We start from the raw sequence: 20,871 nt of genomic DNA on the forward strand, positions 1-20,871 counted from the left end.
GGACTGACTGGTACAGTGGAGGTTAGTCTTAACATGGACTGACTGGTACAGTGGAGGTTAGGAGAGTCTTAACATGGACAGACTGGTACAGTGGAGGTTAGGAGAGTCTTAACATGGACTGACTGGTACAGTGGAGGTTAGGAGAGTCTTAACATGGACAGACTGGTACAGTGGAGGTTAGGACAGTCTTAACATGGACTGACTGGTACAGTGGAGGTTAGGAGAGTCTTAACATGGACTGACTGGGTCGGTGGAGGTTAGGAGAGGCTTAACATGGACAGACTGGTACAGTGGAGGTTAGGACAGTCTTAACATGGACTGACTGGTACAGTGGAGGTTAGGAGAGTCTTAACATGGACTGACTGGTACAGTGGAGGTTAGGAGAGTCTTAACATGGACTGACTGGTACAGTGGAGGTTAGGAGAGTCTTAACATGGACTGACTGGTACAGTGGAGGTTAGGAGAGTCTTAACATGGACAGACTGGTACAGTGGAGGTTAGGACAGTCTTAACATGGACTGACTGGTACAGTGGAGGTTAGGAGAGTCTTAACATGGACTGACTGGGTCGGTGGAGGTTAGGAGAGGCTTAACATGGACAGACTGGTACAGTGGAGGTTAGGACAGTCTTAACATGGACTGACTGGTACAGTGGAGGTTAGGAGAGTCTTAACATGGACTGACTGGTACAGTGGAGGTTAGGAGAGTCTTAACATGGACTGACTGGTACAGTGGAGGTTAGGAGAGTCTTAACATGGACTGACTGGTACAGTGGAGGTTAGGAGAGTCTTAACATGGACAGACTGGTGTACCAGTGTTTATTGATTACTAACTAACCTGGGCTGTAAACATGTTTATTGATTACTAACTAACCTGGCACTGTAAACGTTTATTGATTACTAACTAACCTGGGACTGTAAACATGTGTACTGTTTATTGATTACCGTAATTTCCGGACTATTAAGCGCACCTGAATATAAGCCGCACCCACTGAATGTCTATAAGCCGCAGGTGCCTACCGGTACATTGAAACAAATGAACTTTACACAGGCTTTAACGAAACACGGCTTGTAACAAAAATAAATAGGCTTTAACGAAACACGGCTTGTAACAAAAATTAAAAATTAGCAGTAAGCTTTAGTTGTCTTTTTGCACTGAGTCAATTCCTCACGCTGCTGTTTCCAACGTCTTATCATCGACTCATTAAGACCAAGCTCCCGTGCAGCAGCTCTATTTCCTTTTCCAACAGCCAGATCAATCGCCTTCAACTTGAAAGCTGCATCATATGCATTTCTCCATGTCTTTGCCATGATGAGGGTGACAAAATGACTACCGTAATCAGAATGATGGGAAGTTTGAGAGCGCTCGATTTAATCAGTAAACAACAGTAAACAAATTTAACAGTAAACAAAAAAGTTGTTTGACCTTAACCCGTTCGGCAATTTCATTGGTCTGATGAAAGCTTCATGCCGCCAAAAAAATGAGCACGTCACAGAATGTGTTTTTTTTGGAGAAAAAAAATTTGAAAGCTGGAAAAATCCATATATTAACCGCGTCATTGTTTTAAGCCGCGAGGTTCAAAGCGTGGGGAAAAAAGTTGCGGCTTATAGTCCAGAATTTACGGTACTAACTATCCTGGGATTCTTGTGGTTTTTCCTCCCTAGTTATCTGCACGCCAAATCCATCATCCACAGAGATCTGAAGAGCAACAGTATCCTCTCTGACCCCTGACCTTTCACCTGTTCCAACAAGCACCTTTCACAGTCTTGTTTGACCTTTGACCCACCTATAAGGGAGGCCGTCATAATCACCTCTCTCTGCTGTGTCACCTGATCACAAGTCGTTGATAGGATATAGTCCTGTGTTCAGATCTGTTTTTACGTTGTAGTCATTTAGCAGGACGCTGTTATCCAGAGGGACTTCCTGTTAGTGCAGCCGTCTTCAGGTGAACTAGGTGAGACAAAGACAAGGGTGTTAGTTGATGAATTGGCATGGACAGCCACCAGCCGATACATCCATGGTTCTCTCCTCCCCCCAGACGGAGCTAGCTCCCCTCTCTCCTCCCCCCAGACGGAGCTAGCTCCCCCTCTCTCCTCCCCCCAGACGGAGCTAGCTCCCCTCTCTCCTCCCCCCAGACGGAGCTAGCTCCCCCTCTCTCCTCCCCCCAGACGGAGCTAGCTCCCCTCTCTCCTCCCCCCAGACGGAGCTAGCTCCCCTCTCTCCTCCCCCCAGACGGAGCTAGCTCCCCTCTCTCCTCCCCCCAGACGGAGCTAGCTCCCCTCTCTCTCCCCCCCAGACGGAGCTAGCTCCCCCTCCCCCCAGACGGAGCTAGCTCCCCTCCCCCCAGACGGAGCTAGCTCCCCCCTCCCCCCAGACGGAGCTAGCTCCCCTCCCGCCAGACGGAGCTACCTCCCCCCTCCCCCCAGACGGAGCTACCTCCCCCCTCCCCCCAGACGGAGCTAGCTCCCCTCCCCCCAGACGGAGCTAGCTCCCCTCCCCCCAGACGGAGCTAGCTCCCCTCCCCCCAGACGGAGCTAGCTCCCCTCCCCCCAGACGGAGCTAGCTCCCCTCCCGCCAGACGGAGCTAGCTCCCCTCCCGCCAGACGGAGCTAGCTCCCCTCCCGCCAGACGGAGCTAGCTCCCCTCCCGCCAGACGGAGCTAGCTCCCCTCCCGCCAGACGGAGCTAGCTCCCCTCTCTCTCTTTTCCTTAACCCCTCTCCTCCCAGACATCTTCTTACACGAGGACCTGACGGTGAAGATAGGAGACTTCGGCCTGGCCACAGTGAAGTCACGCTGGAGCGGCTCCCACCAGTTTGAACAGCTCTCTGGCTCCATCCTGTGGATGGTGAGTGATACTGCAGGGATAAAGAGGAGAACCTGAATAGACTAAACAACTAGCAAGAGAATTCAATCTAGGGAAAGGGGGATACCTAGTCAGTTGTCCAACTAAATGTATTCAACTGAAATATGTCTTCCGCATTTAACCCACAAACTCTTCTGCCTTGCTCGGGGGCAGAATGACAGATTTCTTTACCTTGTCAGCTCGGGGAATTCGATCCGCAACCTTCCGGTTACTGGCCCAACCCTCTAACCACATTATTCTACATTATTAGAATGTGATGTACGTTATCAGAGCTGCTCTGAAAGGATCAGATATCAGTTGTTTTTAGGAAAACAGTGAATAAATGCATCAGTCTGAATGTGACATGAGCTCTGACACAATTAGTCTTTCCTCAGTTCCTTACCTCCTCTCTTCTGGCCTCCATCTCAAAACTCATTGGAGGAGAGGGTCTGGGGGGGAGGTACCTCAAAACTCATTGGAGGAGAGGGTCTGGGGGGGGGGGGGGGTTACCTCAACTCATTGGAGGAAATGGTCTGGGGGGAGGTACCTCAACTCATTGGAGGAAATGGTCTGGGGGGAGGTACCTCAAATCTTGTCCTCCAGTGCGGTTTGAGAGGGAGGCGATGATGGCAGGAACAAGGACAATACTTTTGAGACCCAGGGTTCAAGTCAATTCAGGAAGTAAACCAAAACAATTCTAATTCCAAATGTTCCTCCTGGACGAGAATTGCAATTGTCAGTGTACTTCCTGACTTGACTGGAATTGAGCCCAACCCTGCCAGTGTGGCTGTGTATCTGGTAAACTGTGTGACTCTGCTGCTCCCTGTCTGTCTGTAGGCCCCAGAAGTGATCCGCCTGCAGGATAAGAACCCTTACAGCTTCCAGTCTGACGTTTACGCCTTCGGGATTGTTCTCTATGAGTTGATGTCTGGGGCCTTGCCCTACTCCAACATCAATAACAGAGACCAGGTAGATATCTCTACTGTTATATATATATATATATATTTATTTATTTATTTATATATTTATATTTATTTATTTATTTATTTATATATTTATATTTATTTATATATTTATATTTATTTATATATTTATAATGTTCTCTATGAGTTGATGTCTGGGGTCCTGTCCTACCTGAGCAAGGTCTCCTACCCCTGACCTGATCCTCTACCTCTCTCCTCTAGATAATCTTCATGGTGGGTCGGGGCTACCTGTCTCCTGACCTCAGTAAGGTGCGCTCCAACTGTCCTAAAGCCATGAGGAGGCTGATGGCTGACTGTATGAAGAAGAAGAGAGAGGAACGGCCCCTGTTCCCTCAGGTAACCCTGGAGACGGGACCCTGTTCCCTCAGGTAACCCTGGAGACGGACCCTGTTCCCCCGGGTAACCCTGGAGACGGGACCCTGTTCCCCCAGGTAACCCTGGAGACGGGACCCTGTTCCCTCAGGTAACCCTGGAGACGGACCCCTGTCCCCCCGGGTAACCCTGGAGACGGGACCCTGTTCCCTCAGGTAACGCTGGAGACGGACCCCTGTTCCCCCGGGTAACCCTGGAGACGGGACCCTGTTCCCTCAGGTAACCCTGGAGACGGACCCCTGTTCCCCCGGGTAACCCTGGAGACGGGACCCTGTTCCCTCAGGTAACGCTGGAGACGGACCCCTGTTCCCCCGGGTAACCCTGGAGACGGGACCCTGTTCCCTCAGGTAACCCTGGAGACGGACCCCTGTTCCCCCGGGTAACCCTGGAGACGGGACCCTGTTCCCTCAGGTAACCCTGGAGACGGACCCCTGTTCCCCCGGGTAACCCTGGAGACGGACCCCTGTTCCCTCAGGTAACCCTGGAGACGGGACCCTGTTCCCTCGGGTAACCCTGGAGACGGGACCCTGTTCCCTCGGGTAACCCTGGAGACGGGACCCTGTTCCCTCGGGTAACCCTGGAGACGGGACCCTGTTCCCTCGGGTAACCCTGGAGACGGGACCCTGTTCCCTCGGGTAACCCTGGAGACGGGACCCTGTTCCCTCGGGTAACCCTGGAGACGGGACCCTGTTCCCTCGGGTAACCCTGGAGACGGGACCCTGTTCCCTCGGGTAACCCTGGAGACGGGACCCTGTTCCCTCGGGTAACCCTGGAGACGGGACCCTGTTCCCTCGGGTAACCCTGGAGACGGGACCCTGTTCCCTCGGGTAACCCTGGAGACGGGACCCTGTTCCCTCGGGTAACCCTGGAGACGGGACCCTGTTCCCTCGGGTAACCCTGGAGACGGGACCCTGTTCCCTCGGGTAACCCTGGAGACGGGACCCTGTTCCCTCGGGTAACCCTGGAGACGGGACCCTGTTCCCTCGGGTAACGCTGGAGACGGGACCCTGTTCCCTCGGGTAACCCTGGAGACGGGACCCTGTTCCCTCGGGTAACCCTGGAGACGGGACCCTGTTCCCTCGGGTAACCCTGGAGACGGGACCCTGTTCCCTCGGGTAACCCTGGAGACGGGACCCTGTTCCCTCGGGTAACGCTGGAGACGAGACCCTGTTCCCCCGGGTAACGCTGGAGACGGGCCCTGTTCCCCCGGGTAACCCTGGAGGCCTCTTCACTGTACATGCCAGGGGTTGAGCTGAATGTTTTAAAATGACCAAGATATCCACCTCAACAGAAACATCTTCCTGCTCATGTGGTTAAGGCTGGTAAGCTGTTGTGGGTTAAAAGGCTGGTAACCTGTTGTGGGTTAAAAGGCTGGTAACCTGTTGTGGGTTAAGGCTGGTAACCTGTTGTGGGTTAAGGCTGGTAACCTGTTGTGGGTTAAGGCTGGTAACCTGTTGTGGGTTAAGGCTGGTAACCTGTTGTGGGTTAAGGCTGGTAACCTGTTGTGGGTTAAGGCTGGTAACCTGTTGTGGGTTAAGGCTGGTAACCTGTTGTGGGTTAAGGCTGGTAACCTGTTGTGGGTTTTAAGGCTGGTAACCTGTTGTGGGTTTTAAGGCTGGTAACCTGTTGTGGGTTTTAAGGCTGGTAACCTGTTGTGGGTTTTAAGGCTGGTAACCTGTTGTGGGTTTTAAGGCTGGTAACCTGTTGTGGGTTAAGGCTGGTAACCTGTTGTGGGTTTTAAGGCTGGTAACCTGTTGTGGGTTTTAAGGCTGGTAACCTGTTGTGGGTTTTAAGGCTGGTAACCTGTTGTGGGTTTTAAGGCTGGTAACCTGTTCTGGGTTAAAACCTGTTAGGGCTAGTGGGCAGTATTTGCACGGCCGGATAAAAAAACGTACCCGATTTAAATCTGGTTACTACTCCTGCCCAGTAACTAGAATATGCATATAATTGTTTGATTTGGATAGAAAACACCCTAAAGTTTCTAAAACTGTTTGAATGGTGTCTGTGAGTATAACAGAACTCATATGGCAGTCAAAACCCTGAGACAAATCCTGACAGGAAACTGAAATCTGATGTGTGGATATCACTTCAAACATTTGCCATTGAAACACACAGGGGCTTGTGATTCATTTAGCACTTCCTATGGCTTCCACTAGATGTCCCCAGTCTTTACAAAGTGGTTTGAGTCTCCTATCAAAATTGACTGAAAGAGAGGATGTTTACCTTGGTCACAGGGGATGGGCCATTACCATTGTGACGTCGGCGCCCATGGGTACTCTCCCTTTTCGAAACGTTTTGAAAGACAATGCAACCGTCCCAATGGAATATTATTGAAGCCCTGGTTGAAAAAGCCCCTAAAGATTTATGTTATACAACGTTTGACATGTTTGAACGAACTTAAATATATTTTTTTTGCTCATTCCTGACGACAAGTCAGACGCACACGGTACATTTTCACTAGCCTTCGGAGCGCGCTAACACTATTGGGACATAACTTTTTTGAACAAAACTACATTTGTTATGGACCTGGGATTCCTAGAAGTGCCTTCTGATAAAGATAATCAAAGGTAAGGGATTATTTACAATAGTATTTTAGATGGTTGATCGTTCCAAGATGGCTCCAACATTTATAGCCTAGACTATTTTTCTGGGCATACCACGTCGTTTATTGCAAAGTGTGATTTCCCAGTAAAGTTATTTTTAAATCTGGCAAAGAGATGGCATTCAAGACATGTTAATCTATAAGTCTTTGAATGACAATATTACATTTTAACAATGTTTTCGAATAGTAATTTTGTAAATTGTAGCGCTGATCATCGGAAGCATTTGAGGGAAAAGATTTTCTGAACGTCATGCGCCGATGTAAAATGCTGTTTTTATATATAAATATGAACTTTATCGAACAAAAAATGCATGTGTTGTGTAACATGATGTCCTAGGAGTGTCATCTGATGAAGGTTGTCAAAGGTTAGTGCTGCATTTAGCTGTGTTTTGGGTATTTGTGATGCATGCTAGTTGCTTTGAAAATGGCTGTGTGATTATTTCTGGCTGGGTACTCTGCTGACATAATCTAATGTTTTGCTTTTGCTGTAAAGCCTTTTTGAAATCGGACAACGTGGTTCGATTCAGGAGAGGTGTATCTATAAAACGGTGTAAAATAGTCATATGTTTGAGAAATTGAAGTTATAGCATTTGTGAGGTTTTGCATTTAGCGCGACGCGATTCCACTGGCTGTTGATTAGGGTGGGACGCAAGCCTCCCACTGGCCCAGACAGGTTAAAAGGCTGGTAACCTGTGTGGGTTAAGGCTGGTAACCTGTGTGGGTTAAGGCTGGTAACCTGTGTGGGGACCGAGCCAGCCCTCCTTGGAGTTGTTTTGCTTGTATGGCTGAAGGAGAACGTGTTAGTTCCACCACCAGGTGGCCTCAGAGCATTAGAAATAAATTCACACTGACGTCTCACTGTGTTTAAAAGCTGCTGGAAAGCCCAGCTGAGGTTCTGCTGACAGCCTGAATCTAAGATTCTCTGACTTGCTGTCAGCTTTGTCCCTATTTGAGACGAGTGATTCGAGATAGGTGATTGGCTAGTGATGACTTATTAACCTTGTTGGTGGTGACCGTCTCTTTTTAACCTCTGACCTCCTCCGTCAGATCCTGGCGTCCATTGAGCTTCTGGCGCGTTCTTTACCCAAGATCCACCGCTCCGCGTCGGAACCCTCACTGAACCGAGCCGGGTTCCAGACGGAGGACTTCAGCCTGTACGCCTGCGCCTCCCCCAAAACCCCTATACAGGGGGGATATGGTGAGGGGGTTCCCATCATCTCTCCATGTAAAGAGTGTTACTGCCATTTTAAACGTGCTCACGTAACTATTCTGTCATCAACGATTTGGCCTGTTGAAATAATAGATAGGATTGTAACATAGACACAATGAATAAGGCTCATTTATCACATCAGAACAGAACTGCTGTCTCCCTTCCACGCTGTACTGCTGTCTCTCTCCTCTCTCCCTTCCACGCTGTACTGCTGTCTCTCTCCTCTCTCCCTTCCACGCTGTACTGCTGTCTCTCTCCTCTCTCCCTTCCACCCTGTACTGCTGTCTCTCTCCTCTCTCCCTTCCACGCTGTACTGCTGTCTCTCTCTCTCTCTCTCCCTTCCACGCTGTACTGCTGTCTCTCTCCTCTCTCCCTTCCACGCTGTACTGCTGTCTCTCTCCTCTCTCCCTTCCACGCTGTACTGCTGTCTCTCTCCCTTGCACGCTGTACTGCTGTCTCTCTCCTCTCTCCCTTCCACGCTGTACTGCTGTCTCTCCTCTCTCCCTTCCACGCTGTACTGCTGTCTCTCTCCTCTCTCCCTTCCACGCTGTACTGCTGTCTCTCTCCTCTCTCCCTTCCACGCTGTACTGCTGTCTCTCCTCTCTCCCTTCCACGCTGTACTGCTGTCTCTCTCCTCTCTCCCTTCCACGCTGTACTGCTGTCTCTCTCCTCTCTCCCTTCCACGCTGTACTGCTGTCTCTCTCCTCTCTCCCTTGCACGCTGTACTGCTGTCTCTCTCCTCTCTCCCTTCCACGCTGTACTGCTGCTCTCTCTCCTCTCCCCCTTCCACGCTGTACTGCTGCTGTCTCTCTCCTCTCTCCCTTCCACGCTGTACTGCTGCTGTCTCTCCTCTCTCCCTTCCACGCTGTACTGCTGCTGTCTCTCCTCTCTCCCTTCCACCCTGTACTGCTGTCTCTCCCCTCTCTCCCTTCCACGCTGTACTGCTGTCTCTCTCCTCTCTCCCTTCCACGCTGTACTGCTGTCCCTCTCCTCTCTCCCTTCCACGCTGTACTGCTGTCCCTCTCCTCTCTCCCTTCCACGCTGTACTGCTGTCTCTCTCCTCTCTCCCTTCCACGCTGTACTGCTGTCCCTCTCCTCTCTCCCTTCCACGCTGTACTGCTGTCCCTCTCCTCTCTCCCTTCCACGCTGTACTGCTGTCTCTCTCCTCTCTCCCTTCCACGCTGTACTGCTGTCTCTCTCCTCTCTCCCTTCCACGCTGTACTGCTGTCTCTCTCCTCTCGCCCTTCCACGCTGTACTGCTGTCTCTCCTCTCGCCCTTCCACGCTGTACTGCTGCTGTCTCTCTCCTCTCGCCCTTCCACGCTGTACTGCTGTCTCTCTCCCCTCTCCCTTCCACGCTGTACTGCTGTCTCTCTCCTCTCTCCCTTCCACGCTGTACTGCTGTCTCTCTCCTCTCTCCCTTCCACGCTGTACTGCTGTCTCTCTCCTCTCTCCCTTGCACGCTGTACTGCTGTCTCTCTCCTCTCTCCCTTCCACGCTGTACTGCTGCTCTCTCTCCTCTCCCCCTTCCACGCTGTACTGCTGCTGTCTCTCTCCTCTCTCCCTTCCACGCTGTACTGCTGCTCTCTCTCCTCTCTCCCTTCCACGCTGTACTGCTGCTGCTCTCTCTCCTCTCTCCCTTCCACGCTGTACTGCTGTCTCTCCTCTCTCCCTTCCACGCTGTACTACTGCTGTCTCTCTCCTCTCTCCCTTCCACGCTGTACTGCTGCTGTCTCTCCTCTCTCCCTTCCACGCTGTACTGCTGCTGTCTCTCCTCTCTCCCTTCCACCCTGTACTGCTGTCTCTCCCCTCTCTCCCTTCCACGCTGTACTGCTGTCCCTCTCCTCTCTCCCTTCCACGCTGTACTGCTGTCCCTCTCCTCTCTCCCTTCCACGCTGTACTGCTGTCCCTCTCCTCTCTCCCTTCCACGCTGTACTGCTGTCCCTCTCCTCTCTCCCTTCCACGCTGTACTGCTGTCCCTCTCCTCTCTCCCTTCCACGCTGTACTGCTGTCCCTCTCCTCTCTCCCTTCCACGCTGTACTGCTGTCTCTCTCTCCCTTCCACGCTGTACTGCTGTCTCTCTCTCCCTTCCACGCTGTACTGCTGCTGTCTCTCTCCTCTCTCCCTTCCACGCTGTACTGCTGCTGCTCTCTCTCCTCTCTCCCTTCCACGCTGTACTGCTGTCTCTCCTCTCTCCCTTCCACGCTGTACTACTGCTGTCTCTCTCCTCTCTCCCTTCCACGCTGTACTGCTGCTGTCTCTCCTCTCTCCCTTCCACGCTGTACTGCTGCTGTCTCTCCTCTCTCCCTTCCACCCTGTACTGCTGTCTCTCCCCTCTCTCCCTTCCACGCTGTACTGCTGTCCCTCTCCTCTCTCCCTTCCACGCTGTACTGCTGTCCCTCTCCTCTCTCCCTTCCACGCTGTACTGCTGTCCCTCTCCTCTCTCCCTTCCACGCTGTACTGCTGTCCCTCTCCTCTCTCCCTTCCACGCTGTACTGCTGTCCCTCTCCTCTCTCCCTTCCACGCTGTACTGCTGTCCCTCTCCTCTCTCCCTTCCACGCTGTACTGCTGTCCCTCTCCTCTCTCCCTTCCACGCTGTACTGCTGTCTCTCTCTCCCTTCCACGCTGTACTGCTGTCTCTCTCTCCCTTCCACGCTGTACTGCTGCTGTCTCTCTCCTCTCTCCCTTCCACGCTGTACTGCTGTCTCTCTCTCCCTTCCACGCTGTACTGCTGCTGTCTCTCTCCTCTCTCCCTTCCACGCTGTACTGCTGTCCCTCTCCTCTCTCCCTTCCACGCTGTACTGCTGTCCCTCTCCTCTCTCCCTTCCACGCTGTACTGCTGTCCCTCTCTCCCTTCCACGCTGTACTGCTGTCTCTCTCCTCTCTCCCTTCCACGCTGTACTGCTGTCTCTCTCTCCTCTCTCCCTTCCACGCTGTACTGCTGTCTCTCTCTCCTCTCTCCCTTCCACGCTGTACTGCTGTCTCTCTCCTCTCTCCCTTCCACGCTGTACTGCTGTCTCTCTCCTCTCTCCCTTCCACGCTGTACTGCTGTCTCTCTCCTCTCTCCCTTCCACGCTGTACTGCTGTCTCTCTCTCCTCTCTCCCTTCCACCCTGTACTGCTGTCTCTCTCTCCTCTCTCCCTTCCACCCTGTACTGCTGTCTCTCTCCTCTCTCCCTTCCACGCTGTACTGCTGTCTCTCTCCTCTCTCCCTTCCACCCTGTACTGCTGTCTCTCTCTCCTCTCTCCCTTCCACCCTGTACTGCTGTCTCTCTCTCCTCTCTCCCTTCCACGCTGTACTGCTGTCTCTCTCTCCTCTCTCCCTTCCACGCTGTACTGCTGTCTCTCTCCTCTCTCCCTTCCACGCTGTACTGCTGTCTCTCTCTCCTCTCTCCCTTCCACCCTGTACTGCTGTCTCTCTCTCCTCTCTCCCTTCCACCCTGTACTGCTGTCTCTCTCCTCTCTCCCTTCCACGCTGTACTGCTGTCTCTCTCCTCTCTCCCTTCCACGCTGTACTGCTGTCTCTCTCCTCTCTCCCTTCCACGCTGTACTGCTGTCTCTCTCCTCTCTCCCTTCCACGCTGTACTGCTCTCTCCTCTCTCCCTTCCACGCTGTACTGCTCTCTCCTCTCTCCCTTCCACGCTGTACTGCTGTCTCTCTCCTCTCTCCCTTCCACGCTGTACTGCTGTCTCTCTCCTCTCTCCCTTCCACGCTGTACTGCTGTCTCTCTCCTCTCTCCCTTTTACTGCTGCTCTCTCTCCTCTCCCTTCCACGCTGTACTGCTGTCTCTCTCCTCTCTCCCTTCCACGCTGTACTGCTGTCTCTCTCCTCTCGCCCTTCCACGCTGTACTGCTGCTGTCTCTCTCCTCTCTCCCTTCCACGCTGTACTGCTGCTGTCTCTCTCCTCTCTCCCTTCCACGCTGTACTGCTGCTGTCTCTCTCCTCTCTCCCTTCCACGCTGTACTGCTGCTGTCTCTCTCCTCTCTCCCTTCCACGCTGTACTGCTGTCTCTCTCTCCTCTCTCCCTTCCACGCTGTACTGCTGTCTCTCTCTCCTCTCTCCCTTCCACGCTGTACTGCTGCTGTCTCTCCTCTCTCCCTTCCACCCTGTACTGCTGTCTCTCCCCTCTCTCCCTTCCACGCTGTACTGCTGTCTCTCTCCTCTCTCCCTTCCACGCTGTACTGCTGTCGCTCTCCTCTCTCCCTTCCACGCTGTACTGCTGTCGCTCTCCTCTCTCCCTTCCACGCTGTACTGCTGTCGCTCTCCTCTCTCCCTTCCACGCTGTACTGCTGTCGCTCTCCTCTCTCCCTTCCACGCTGTACTGCTGTCGCTCTCCTCTCTCCCTTCCACGCTGTACTGCTGCTGTCTCTCCTCTCTCCCTTCCACGCTGTACTGCTGCTGTCGCTCTCCTCTCTCCCTTCCACGCTGTACTGCTGCTGTCGCTCTCCTCTCTCCCTTCCACGCTGTACTGCTGCTGTCTCTCTCCTCTCTCCCTTCCACGCTGTACTGCTGCTGTCTCTCTCGTCTCTTCCAACCTGATCTTCTCTCTCCTCCCTTCCACACTGACCATATCTCTCCTTCCTTCCAACCTGATCATATCTCTCCGTCCTTCCACACTGATCGTATCTCTGGTCTCTTCCTTCCAGGGGAGTTTTCAGCATTTAAATAAGATGCTGATCCAGATTCCACCAGTCAGCCAGTCCATCCCTCGTCACTCTTCAACAAGTCTTGTGTTCCTGCCGTGGATTTCTTCATCCATTAACCAAAAACCAACATACTAGTCTCAAAGAACGTGCTGTTTTCTACTTCCCACACCTGAAGAGACAAGACGGCTTCTTCCTCTCTCCGCTCCACGTCTCAGGAGTTCTACAGATGATTTCTCTGCTGGGGGAATCACCACATCGAAAAAACTTTTACAAAATCTGATAAAAAATAGGAAAAACTTGAATGACACATATAGCAGATACACAAATGAAGACACACTGAAGAAATGTTAAACCAAACCAGAGGAAGAAGGGAATCGTGCAAAAGGAGAGAACAGCACTTCTTGACTGTAGGTCTGATGAAGGAGGAGTGTAACTGAGAGCACAAGGACAGGATTGGGGTTAGGGGGTCAAGAGAGGTTAGAGGTTGAGGGTTTGGGCAGCACACCCCTTCTCATTCCCCTCCCTGACGAAGAGGGGCGGCGCTACAGGCACAGGAAACCACACTTCTTCCCTGCCTGCTCATTGGTTACCTGAGATGAAGGGGCCAGGTCTAAGCCAATCGCTGATAAGCTGGATTTCACGGGGGTGGAGTCGACCCTGTGGGAAGAGGACTTGAAAGATTAATTTATTGAAGAAAATAAATCCCCAGTTCTTGTTTGTTTTTGGGATTTTAAGGATATTGGTGGGGGGGGATGCTGTTCTGAGCTTTTCTTTGTTGGCGAGATCGTTAATGTTTTTACTGTCACTACAAAGCATTCCTACCCGGTGATAGGCCACACGCGAATACACTCGACTCAAGCTTCACTGAAAGGACAGAGGTTCTGAGACTTTCCCTCGCCTCTCACAGATCTGTCCATTTTCGAAATGAAGGATGCCCTTTCCACATTTTTGCCAGACTCCGTGATCTTGCCTTGTCATTTGCCTCAACAAAACTCCATGTTTTAACCCCTGTTTTGGATCATTTGATAGCTGATGTGGAGTCGACCAGAAAACGCCAGCATCAGCTTTTCAGGTATACAGTAATGTTCAACCTAACTTCCTTTTCCCCTGAAAACCAGAAGTGGGGGAACTCACCCTCGCTACGTTAGCGTCATAAAGAACCTTTTTTTTTTAAATCAGCCGAGGATTGTTATTTTGAAGGGATAGCACATCGCTTTTATCAACAGGTTTGTTAGAAAGAAACTGTGTGAATCTAAGATGGCTGCCAGTGCCTCTTTAGACTTGGTGTTTTGGGGGGAGGGGAAGGGGGGGGGGAGAGCCCAATCCTCTATTACGGAGTCTACAGGGGTGTGGAGGACGGGGAGTCTCTCTGACCGACATGCCACACGTTTGACCATCTTTATTTTGGAGAAGGGGGGGGGACGGACTTTTTGTAGTGAGTTTGTACGAGGAAGGATGGAAGCTACAAGAACACCGTACAATGGGACTCCCTCTATCTGAAGGTCCGAGTGAAGTCTGAAGGAAGGAAGATCCCAGGCTACGTCCCAAGATTCCCGCTCGGAAGTGAACGATTGAATAGGGTTCTGCTTTAGTCTACATGTTGGATAGCAGCTGCTTGTAGTCTGAGGTTTTACATTGCATTGTGCTGTTACAAGTTTCACTGCTCTCCCTCAACGAGACTCGGCTTCTCCTCTCAGCTTGGCTATGTTCACAGAACACGATCCGATCTCTCACACACACACACAGACACACACACACACACACACACACACCTCTGATTCTGTTGGTGAAAAGCTATCTGGGCAGTGCATGTGATAACCTACCAACGAGTCTTTCTCTTCTTGTCGTGGACTTTGATATTGTTTTTTTTAATCACAGACACAGGAAGCAGAAGCTCAATTCACCTGTTTGCACCTGTAAACAAGATGGCTGCTATCACCTTCCTGCCTGCTGAAAGACTAGTGGGATTTTAATGGTTTGTTTTGTTGTTGTTGGGAGTAGGTTAAAGTTGCCCCTGGACTGATTGGATGTCCCTCACCGTTGGTTAAGGTTCTGATTGGGGTAGGAGCAGCTGATCCTAGACCTGTACCAAGGGGAAACTTCACTCCGAAGCTGTGTTTTTGAGTGGGGGATTAAAATGGAATCTGTGGTCTGATTTTTTTTATGCCTATCCTTTCTATAGTCGAGCAGCTGTATTTGTCATTCCGGTGTGTCGAAAGGTCGAAGGAGCTGTTTTTAACTTGTCTTTTGTTGATGTCGTTTTGCCTTTTTTTTTATTTTGTTGACAGGCAGGCCTGCGAAAAAAAAATATTGTCTAATTTGTTAATGCCATTTTCTGAATTGTCTTTGAGACCGGGAGAGAGCCATCTGTCTTGTTTTAACTGCTTGTGTCTTTGTGAGAGATGTATCGAAGAAGCAAAAATGGTGACTTCCCTTTATTTTATATTATTTTTTTAATTAACAAATAAATCCCGTCACAACATGAATTTTGAGTTGATGAATAACACCCTAAACGCATCATGTTCCATCTGTAAGGAAACACAGTGGATGTTCTGCTGGGGAAGCCAAAGGCTGTGTAAAATGGGCATTGGCTACATCCCAAACAGTTCCCTATTCCCTTTAACGGTGCACTTGGGGCTCAGGTAGTGTTCCGGAGAAGGAATAGGGGCTCCATTTGGGACACGGTCGTCACGTGAAGAATTAAACACTTGATAAAGGACCTCTATGAACCTCTGAACAGATATTCTACAGCTGAGAAACGAGTCATAACTTTTTCAATGGAGAATCTACCATTTTACATTATTAGTTCTGGACTATGCTTAAACTGTGTCTGGGAAACTGGCCCATATATTAGGTCCAGGAGAGCAAATTTGAATACTGGAGATGAACCAGAATAGAGATGTAGACTTCTGCCATGAGATGTATAATGTCATGGATTTTTCTGAAGGACATCGTTCCCATTACACTGGGTCATTGTCTTCAGTTCACTGTGACACAACCCAAGATATGACCCCCGAGGAACTAACAGCGGATATGACCCCCCGAGGAACTAACAGCGGGTATGACCCCCCCGAGGAACTAGCGGCGGATATGACCCCCCGAGGAACTAGCGGCGGATATGACCCCCCGAGGAACTAGCGGCGGATGTGACCCCCCGAGGAACTAGCGGCGGATGTGACCCCCCCGAGGAACTAGCGGCGGATATGACCCCCCGAGGAACTAGCGGCGGATGTGACCCCCCGAGGAACTAGCGGCGGATGTGACCCCCCGAGGAACTAGCGGCGGATGTGACCCCCCGAGGAACTAGCGGCGGGTGTGACCCCCCGAGGAACTAGCGGCGGATATGACCCCCCCCGAGGAACTAGCGGCGGATATGACCCCCCCGAGGAACTAGCGGCGGATATGACCCCCCGAGGAACTAACGGCGGATATGACCCCCGAGGATATGACCCCCCCGAGGAACTAGCGGCGGATATGACCCCCGAGGAACTAGCGGCGGATATGACCCCCCCGAGGAACTAACGGCGGATATGACCCCCCGAGGAACTAACGGCGGATATGACCCCCCGAGGAACTAACGGCGGATATGACCCCCCGAGGAACTAACGGCGGATATGACCCCCGAGGATATGACCCCCCGAGGAACTAACAGCGGATATGACCCCCCGAGGATATGACGCCCCGAGGAACTAACGGCGGATGTGACCCCCCGAGGAACTAACGGCGGATATGACCCCCCCGAGGATATGACCCTCCGAGGAACTAACAGCGGATATGACCCCCCGAGGAACTAGCGGCGGATATGACCCCCCCGAGGAACTAGCGGCGGATATGACCCCCCGAGGAACTAACGGCGGATATGACTTCCGAGGATATGACCCTCCGAGGAACTAACAGCGGATATGACCCCCCGAGGAACTAACGGCGGATATGACCCCCCGAGGAACTAACGGCGGATATGACCCCCGAGGATATGACCCTCCGAGGAACTAACAGCGGATATGACCCCCCGAGGATATGACGCCCCGAGGAACTAACGGCGGATGTGACCCCCCGAGGATATGACCCTCCGAGGAACTAACAGCGGATATGACCCCCCGAGGAACTAGCGGCGGATATGACCCCCCCGAGGAACTAGCGGCGGATATGACCCCCCGAGGAACTAACGGCGGATATGACCCCCGAGGATATGACCCTCCGAGGAACTAACAGCGGATATGACCCCCCGAGGAACTAACGGCGGATATGACCCCCCGAGGAACTAACGGCGGATATGACCCCCCGAGGAACTAACGGCGGATATGACCCCCCGAGGAACTAGTGGCGGATATGACCCCCCGAGGAACTAGTGGCGGATATGACCCCCCAAGGAACTAACGGCGGATGTGACCCCCCGAGGAACTAACGGCGGATATGACCCCCCGAGGAACTAGTGGCGGATATGACCCCCCGAGGAACTAACGGCGGATGTGACCCCCCGAGGAACTAACGGCGGATATGACCCCCCGAGGAACTAGTGGCGGATATGACCCCCCGAGGAACTAACGGCGGATGTGACCCCCCGAGGAACTAGTGGCGGATATGACCCCCCAAGGAACTAACGGCGGATGTGACCCCCCGAGGAACTAACGGCGGATATGACCCCCCGAGGAACTAGTGGCGGATATGACCCCCCGAGGAACTAACGGCGGATGTGACCCCCCGAGGAACTAACGGCGGATGTGACCCCCCGAGGATATGACCCCCCCGAGGAACTAGCGGCGGATATGACCCCCCGAGGAACTAACGGCGGATATGACCCCCCGAGGAACTAACGGCGGATATGACCCCCCCGAGGAACTAACAGCGCATATCTGTAAAATAAAGTTTTTTTTTCCCGAGTGGCGCAGCAGTCTAAGGCACTGCTTCTCAGTGCTAGAGGCATCACTACAGACCCTGGTTCGATTCCAGGCTGTATCACAACCGGCCGATGATTGGGAGTCCCATAGGGGCGGCGCATAATTGACCCAGCGTCGTCCGGGTTTGGCCCAGGGGTAGGCCATCATTGTAAATAAGAATTTGTCCTTAACTGACTTGTTAAATAAAGGATGAAATAAATATGACCCGGGGAGCTAACGGCAGGAAGGAGTTGTTACGAGTGCCCTTATTATTTTACAGATTGACAGGCATCCCAAATGGCACCCTATTCCCTTTATAGTGCCCCCCTTTGACCAGGGCCCACAGGGCTCTATGTAGGGAGTATGGTGCCATTTGGGATGCATACAGCCATGTTCTTTATGTTATGATATATATGCTGTTGCAGCAAAAAGGTGGATGTCTTCACAAGCATTGGTCTGTCAAAGCTATGGGACTCTACTGACAACCTGTTGAGTTGTCCCTCTCTCCATCAAAGCTATGGGACTCTACTGACAACCTGTTGTCCTCTCTCCATCAAAGCTATGGGACTCTACTGACAACCTGTTGTCCTCTCTCCATCAAAGCTATGGGACTCTACTGACAACCTGTTGTCCTCTCTCCATCAAAGCTATGGGACTCTACTGACAACCTGTTGTCCTCTCTCCATCAAAGCTATGGGACTCTACTGACAACCTGTTGAGTTGTCCCTCTCTCCATCAAAGCTATGGGACTCTACTGACAACCTGTTGTCCTCTCTCCATCAAAGCTATGGGACTCTACTGACAACCTGTTGTCCTCTCTCCATCAAAGCTATGGGACTCTACTGACAACCTGTTGAGTTGTCCCTCTCTCCATCAAAGCTATGGGACTCTACTGACAACCTGTTGTCCTCTCTCCATCAAAGCTATGGGACTCTACTGACAACCTGTTGAGTTGTCCCTCTCTCCATCAAAGCTATGGGACTCTACTGACAACCTGTTGAGTTGTCCCTCTCTCCATCAAAGCTATGAGACTCTACTGACAACCTGTTGAGTTGTCCCTCTCTCCATCAAAGCTATGAGACTCTACTGACAACCTGTTGAGTTGTCCCTCTCTCCATCAAAGCTATGAGACTCTACTGACAACCTGTTGAGTTGTCCCTCTCTCCATCAAAGCTATGGGACTCTACTGACAACCTGTTGAGTTGTCCCTCTCTCCATCAAAGCTATGGGACTCTACTGACAACCTGTTGAGTTGTCCCTCTCTCCATCAAAGCTTTGCCTGTTATGGTTTACTTCTATTTGTATTACTTTACTGTAAGACGGTTTCTAACCTTTCTCGCTGTTCTTTTTATTTTCTGTAACCCCCCCCCCCCATCTGTCCTTGCCTGCACCTTAAGCCTACGTTTCCCACAAGCCCCCTCCAACTGAGACCTTCATCCTTCTGGAAGATGATTGTTGTCGTCTGTAAATAGCTGTATAAAGGAGATACTGGCCGTTTTTAAATAGGAGGCATGGTGACTCTCAACATGGAATGAGATATATAACATGTTTTAAAATGAAGAAATAAAGGGATTAAGAAGACATTTTGATAGAATGACATTCTGAGAAAAAAATGTTGTGTAAAAAAAAAAAAAAATGAAATAATTTAAGAACTGTATTATATAAAAAGATGATGAAAGAGCTTAATGTATTTGTTGTGAATATGGAAAAACAGATATATTAAAGAAGTGCATGAAAACGGTTCTGTTTGTGTGTAATCTTTTTATTGAGAATATAATGGCTATTCAGCATCCATATTGTATCATTCTCAAATGGGGGTTGGGGTTCTGCTAAGCGAACATGTGGAATTGTTTTAAGACGGTCATACAAGGGATCAAATCAAAGTTTTTGTCATGTGCGCCGAATACAACAGGTGTAGACCTTACAGTGAAATGCTGAATACAACAGCTGTAGTAGACCTCACAGTGAAATGCTGAATACAACAGGTGTAGTAGACCTTACAGTGAAATGCTGAATACAACAGGTGTAGTAGACCTTACAGTGAAATGCTGAATACAACAGGTGTAGACCTTACAGTGAAATGCTGAATACAACAGGTGTAGTAGACCTTACAGTGAAATACTGAATACAACAGGTGTAGTAGACCTTACAGTGAAATGCTGAATACAACAGGTGTAGACCTTACAGTGAAATGCTGAATACAACAGGTATAGTAGACCTTACAGTGAAATGCTGAATACAACAGGTGTAGTAGACCTCACAGTGAAATGCTGAATACAACAGGTGTAGTAGACCTTACAGTGAAATGCTGAATACAACAGGTGTAGACCTCACAGTGAAATGCTGAATACAACAGGTGTAGTAGACCTTACAGTGAAATGCTGAATACAACAGGTGTAGTAGACCTTACAGTGAAATGCTGAATACAACAGGTGTAGTAGACCTCAAAGTGAAATGCTGAATACAACAGGTGTAGACCTCACAGTGAAATGCTGAATACAACAGGTGTAGTAGACCTTACAGTGAAATGCTGAATACAACAGGTGTAGACCTCACAGTGAAATGCTGAATACAACAGGTGTAGTAGACCTTACAGTGAAATGCTGAATACAACAGGTGTAGTAGACCTTACAGTGAAATGCTGAATACAACAGGTGTAGTAGACCTTACAGTGAAATGCTGAATACAACAGGTGTAGACCTTACAGTGAAATGCTGAATACAACAGGTGTAGTAGACCTTACAGTGAAATGCTGAATACAACAGGTGTAGACCTTACAGTGAAATGCTGAATACAACAGGTGTGTAGACCTTACAGTGAAATGCTGAATACAACAGGTGTAGTAGACCTCACAGTGAAATGCTGAATACAGCAGGTGTAGTAGACCTTACAGTGAAATGCTGAATACAACAGGTGTAGTAGACCTTACAGTGAAATGCTGAATACAACAGGTGTAGTAGACCTTACAGTGAAATGCTGAATACAACAGGTGTAGTAGACCTTACAGTGAAATGCTTACTTACAGGCTCTAACCAACAGTGCAAAAAAGGTATTAGGTGAACAATATGTAAGTAAAGAAATAAAACAACAGTAAAAAGACAGTGAAAAATAGCAGTAGAGAGGCTATATACAGTAGAGAGGCTATATACAGTAGAGAGGCTATATACAGTAGAGAGGCTATATACAGTAGAGAGGTTATATACAGTAGAGGCTATATACAGTAGAGAGGCTATATACAGTAGAGAGGCTATATACAGTAGAGAGACTATATACAGTAGAGGCTATATACAGTAGAGAGGCTATATACAGTAGAGAGACTATATACAGTAGAGAGGTTATAT

The 20,871-nt window shown here is 50.4% G+C and overlaps 1 protein-coding gene across 3 annotated transcripts in view; it reads left to right on the forward strand.

The window, feature by feature from the left end:
• Positions 1-19,272, forward strand: part of LOC106596021 (serine/threonine-protein kinase B-raf) — a 67,433-nt gene extending 48,161 nt beyond the window's left edge. For all 3 annotated transcript variants that reach the window (XM_082978078.1, XM_082978079.1, XM_082978080.1), the window contains 6 exons: positions 1,664-1,710; positions 2,727-2,845; positions 3,680-3,811; positions 4,027-4,161; positions 7,847-7,997; positions 12,654-19,272. In XM_082978078.1, coding sequence (XP_082834204.1) covers positions 1,664-1,710; positions 2,727-2,845; positions 3,680-3,811; positions 4,027-4,161; positions 7,847-7,997; positions 12,654-12,676 — 607 coding nt within the window. In that variant the 3' untranslated portion in view covers positions 12,677-19,272. The remainder of the gene's footprint in view (positions 1-1,663; positions 1,711-2,726; positions 2,846-3,679; positions 3,812-4,026; positions 4,162-7,846; positions 7,998-12,653) is intronic.
• Positions 19,273-20,871: the final 1,599 nt, after the last annotated feature.

This window comes from Salmo salar, chromosome 07 (assembly GCF_965601325.2).
Source record: "Salmo salar chromosome 07, fSalSal1, whole genome shotgun sequence".
Lineage (NCBI taxonomy): Eukaryota > Metazoa > Chordata > Actinopteri > Salmoniformes > Salmonidae > Salmo > Salmo salar.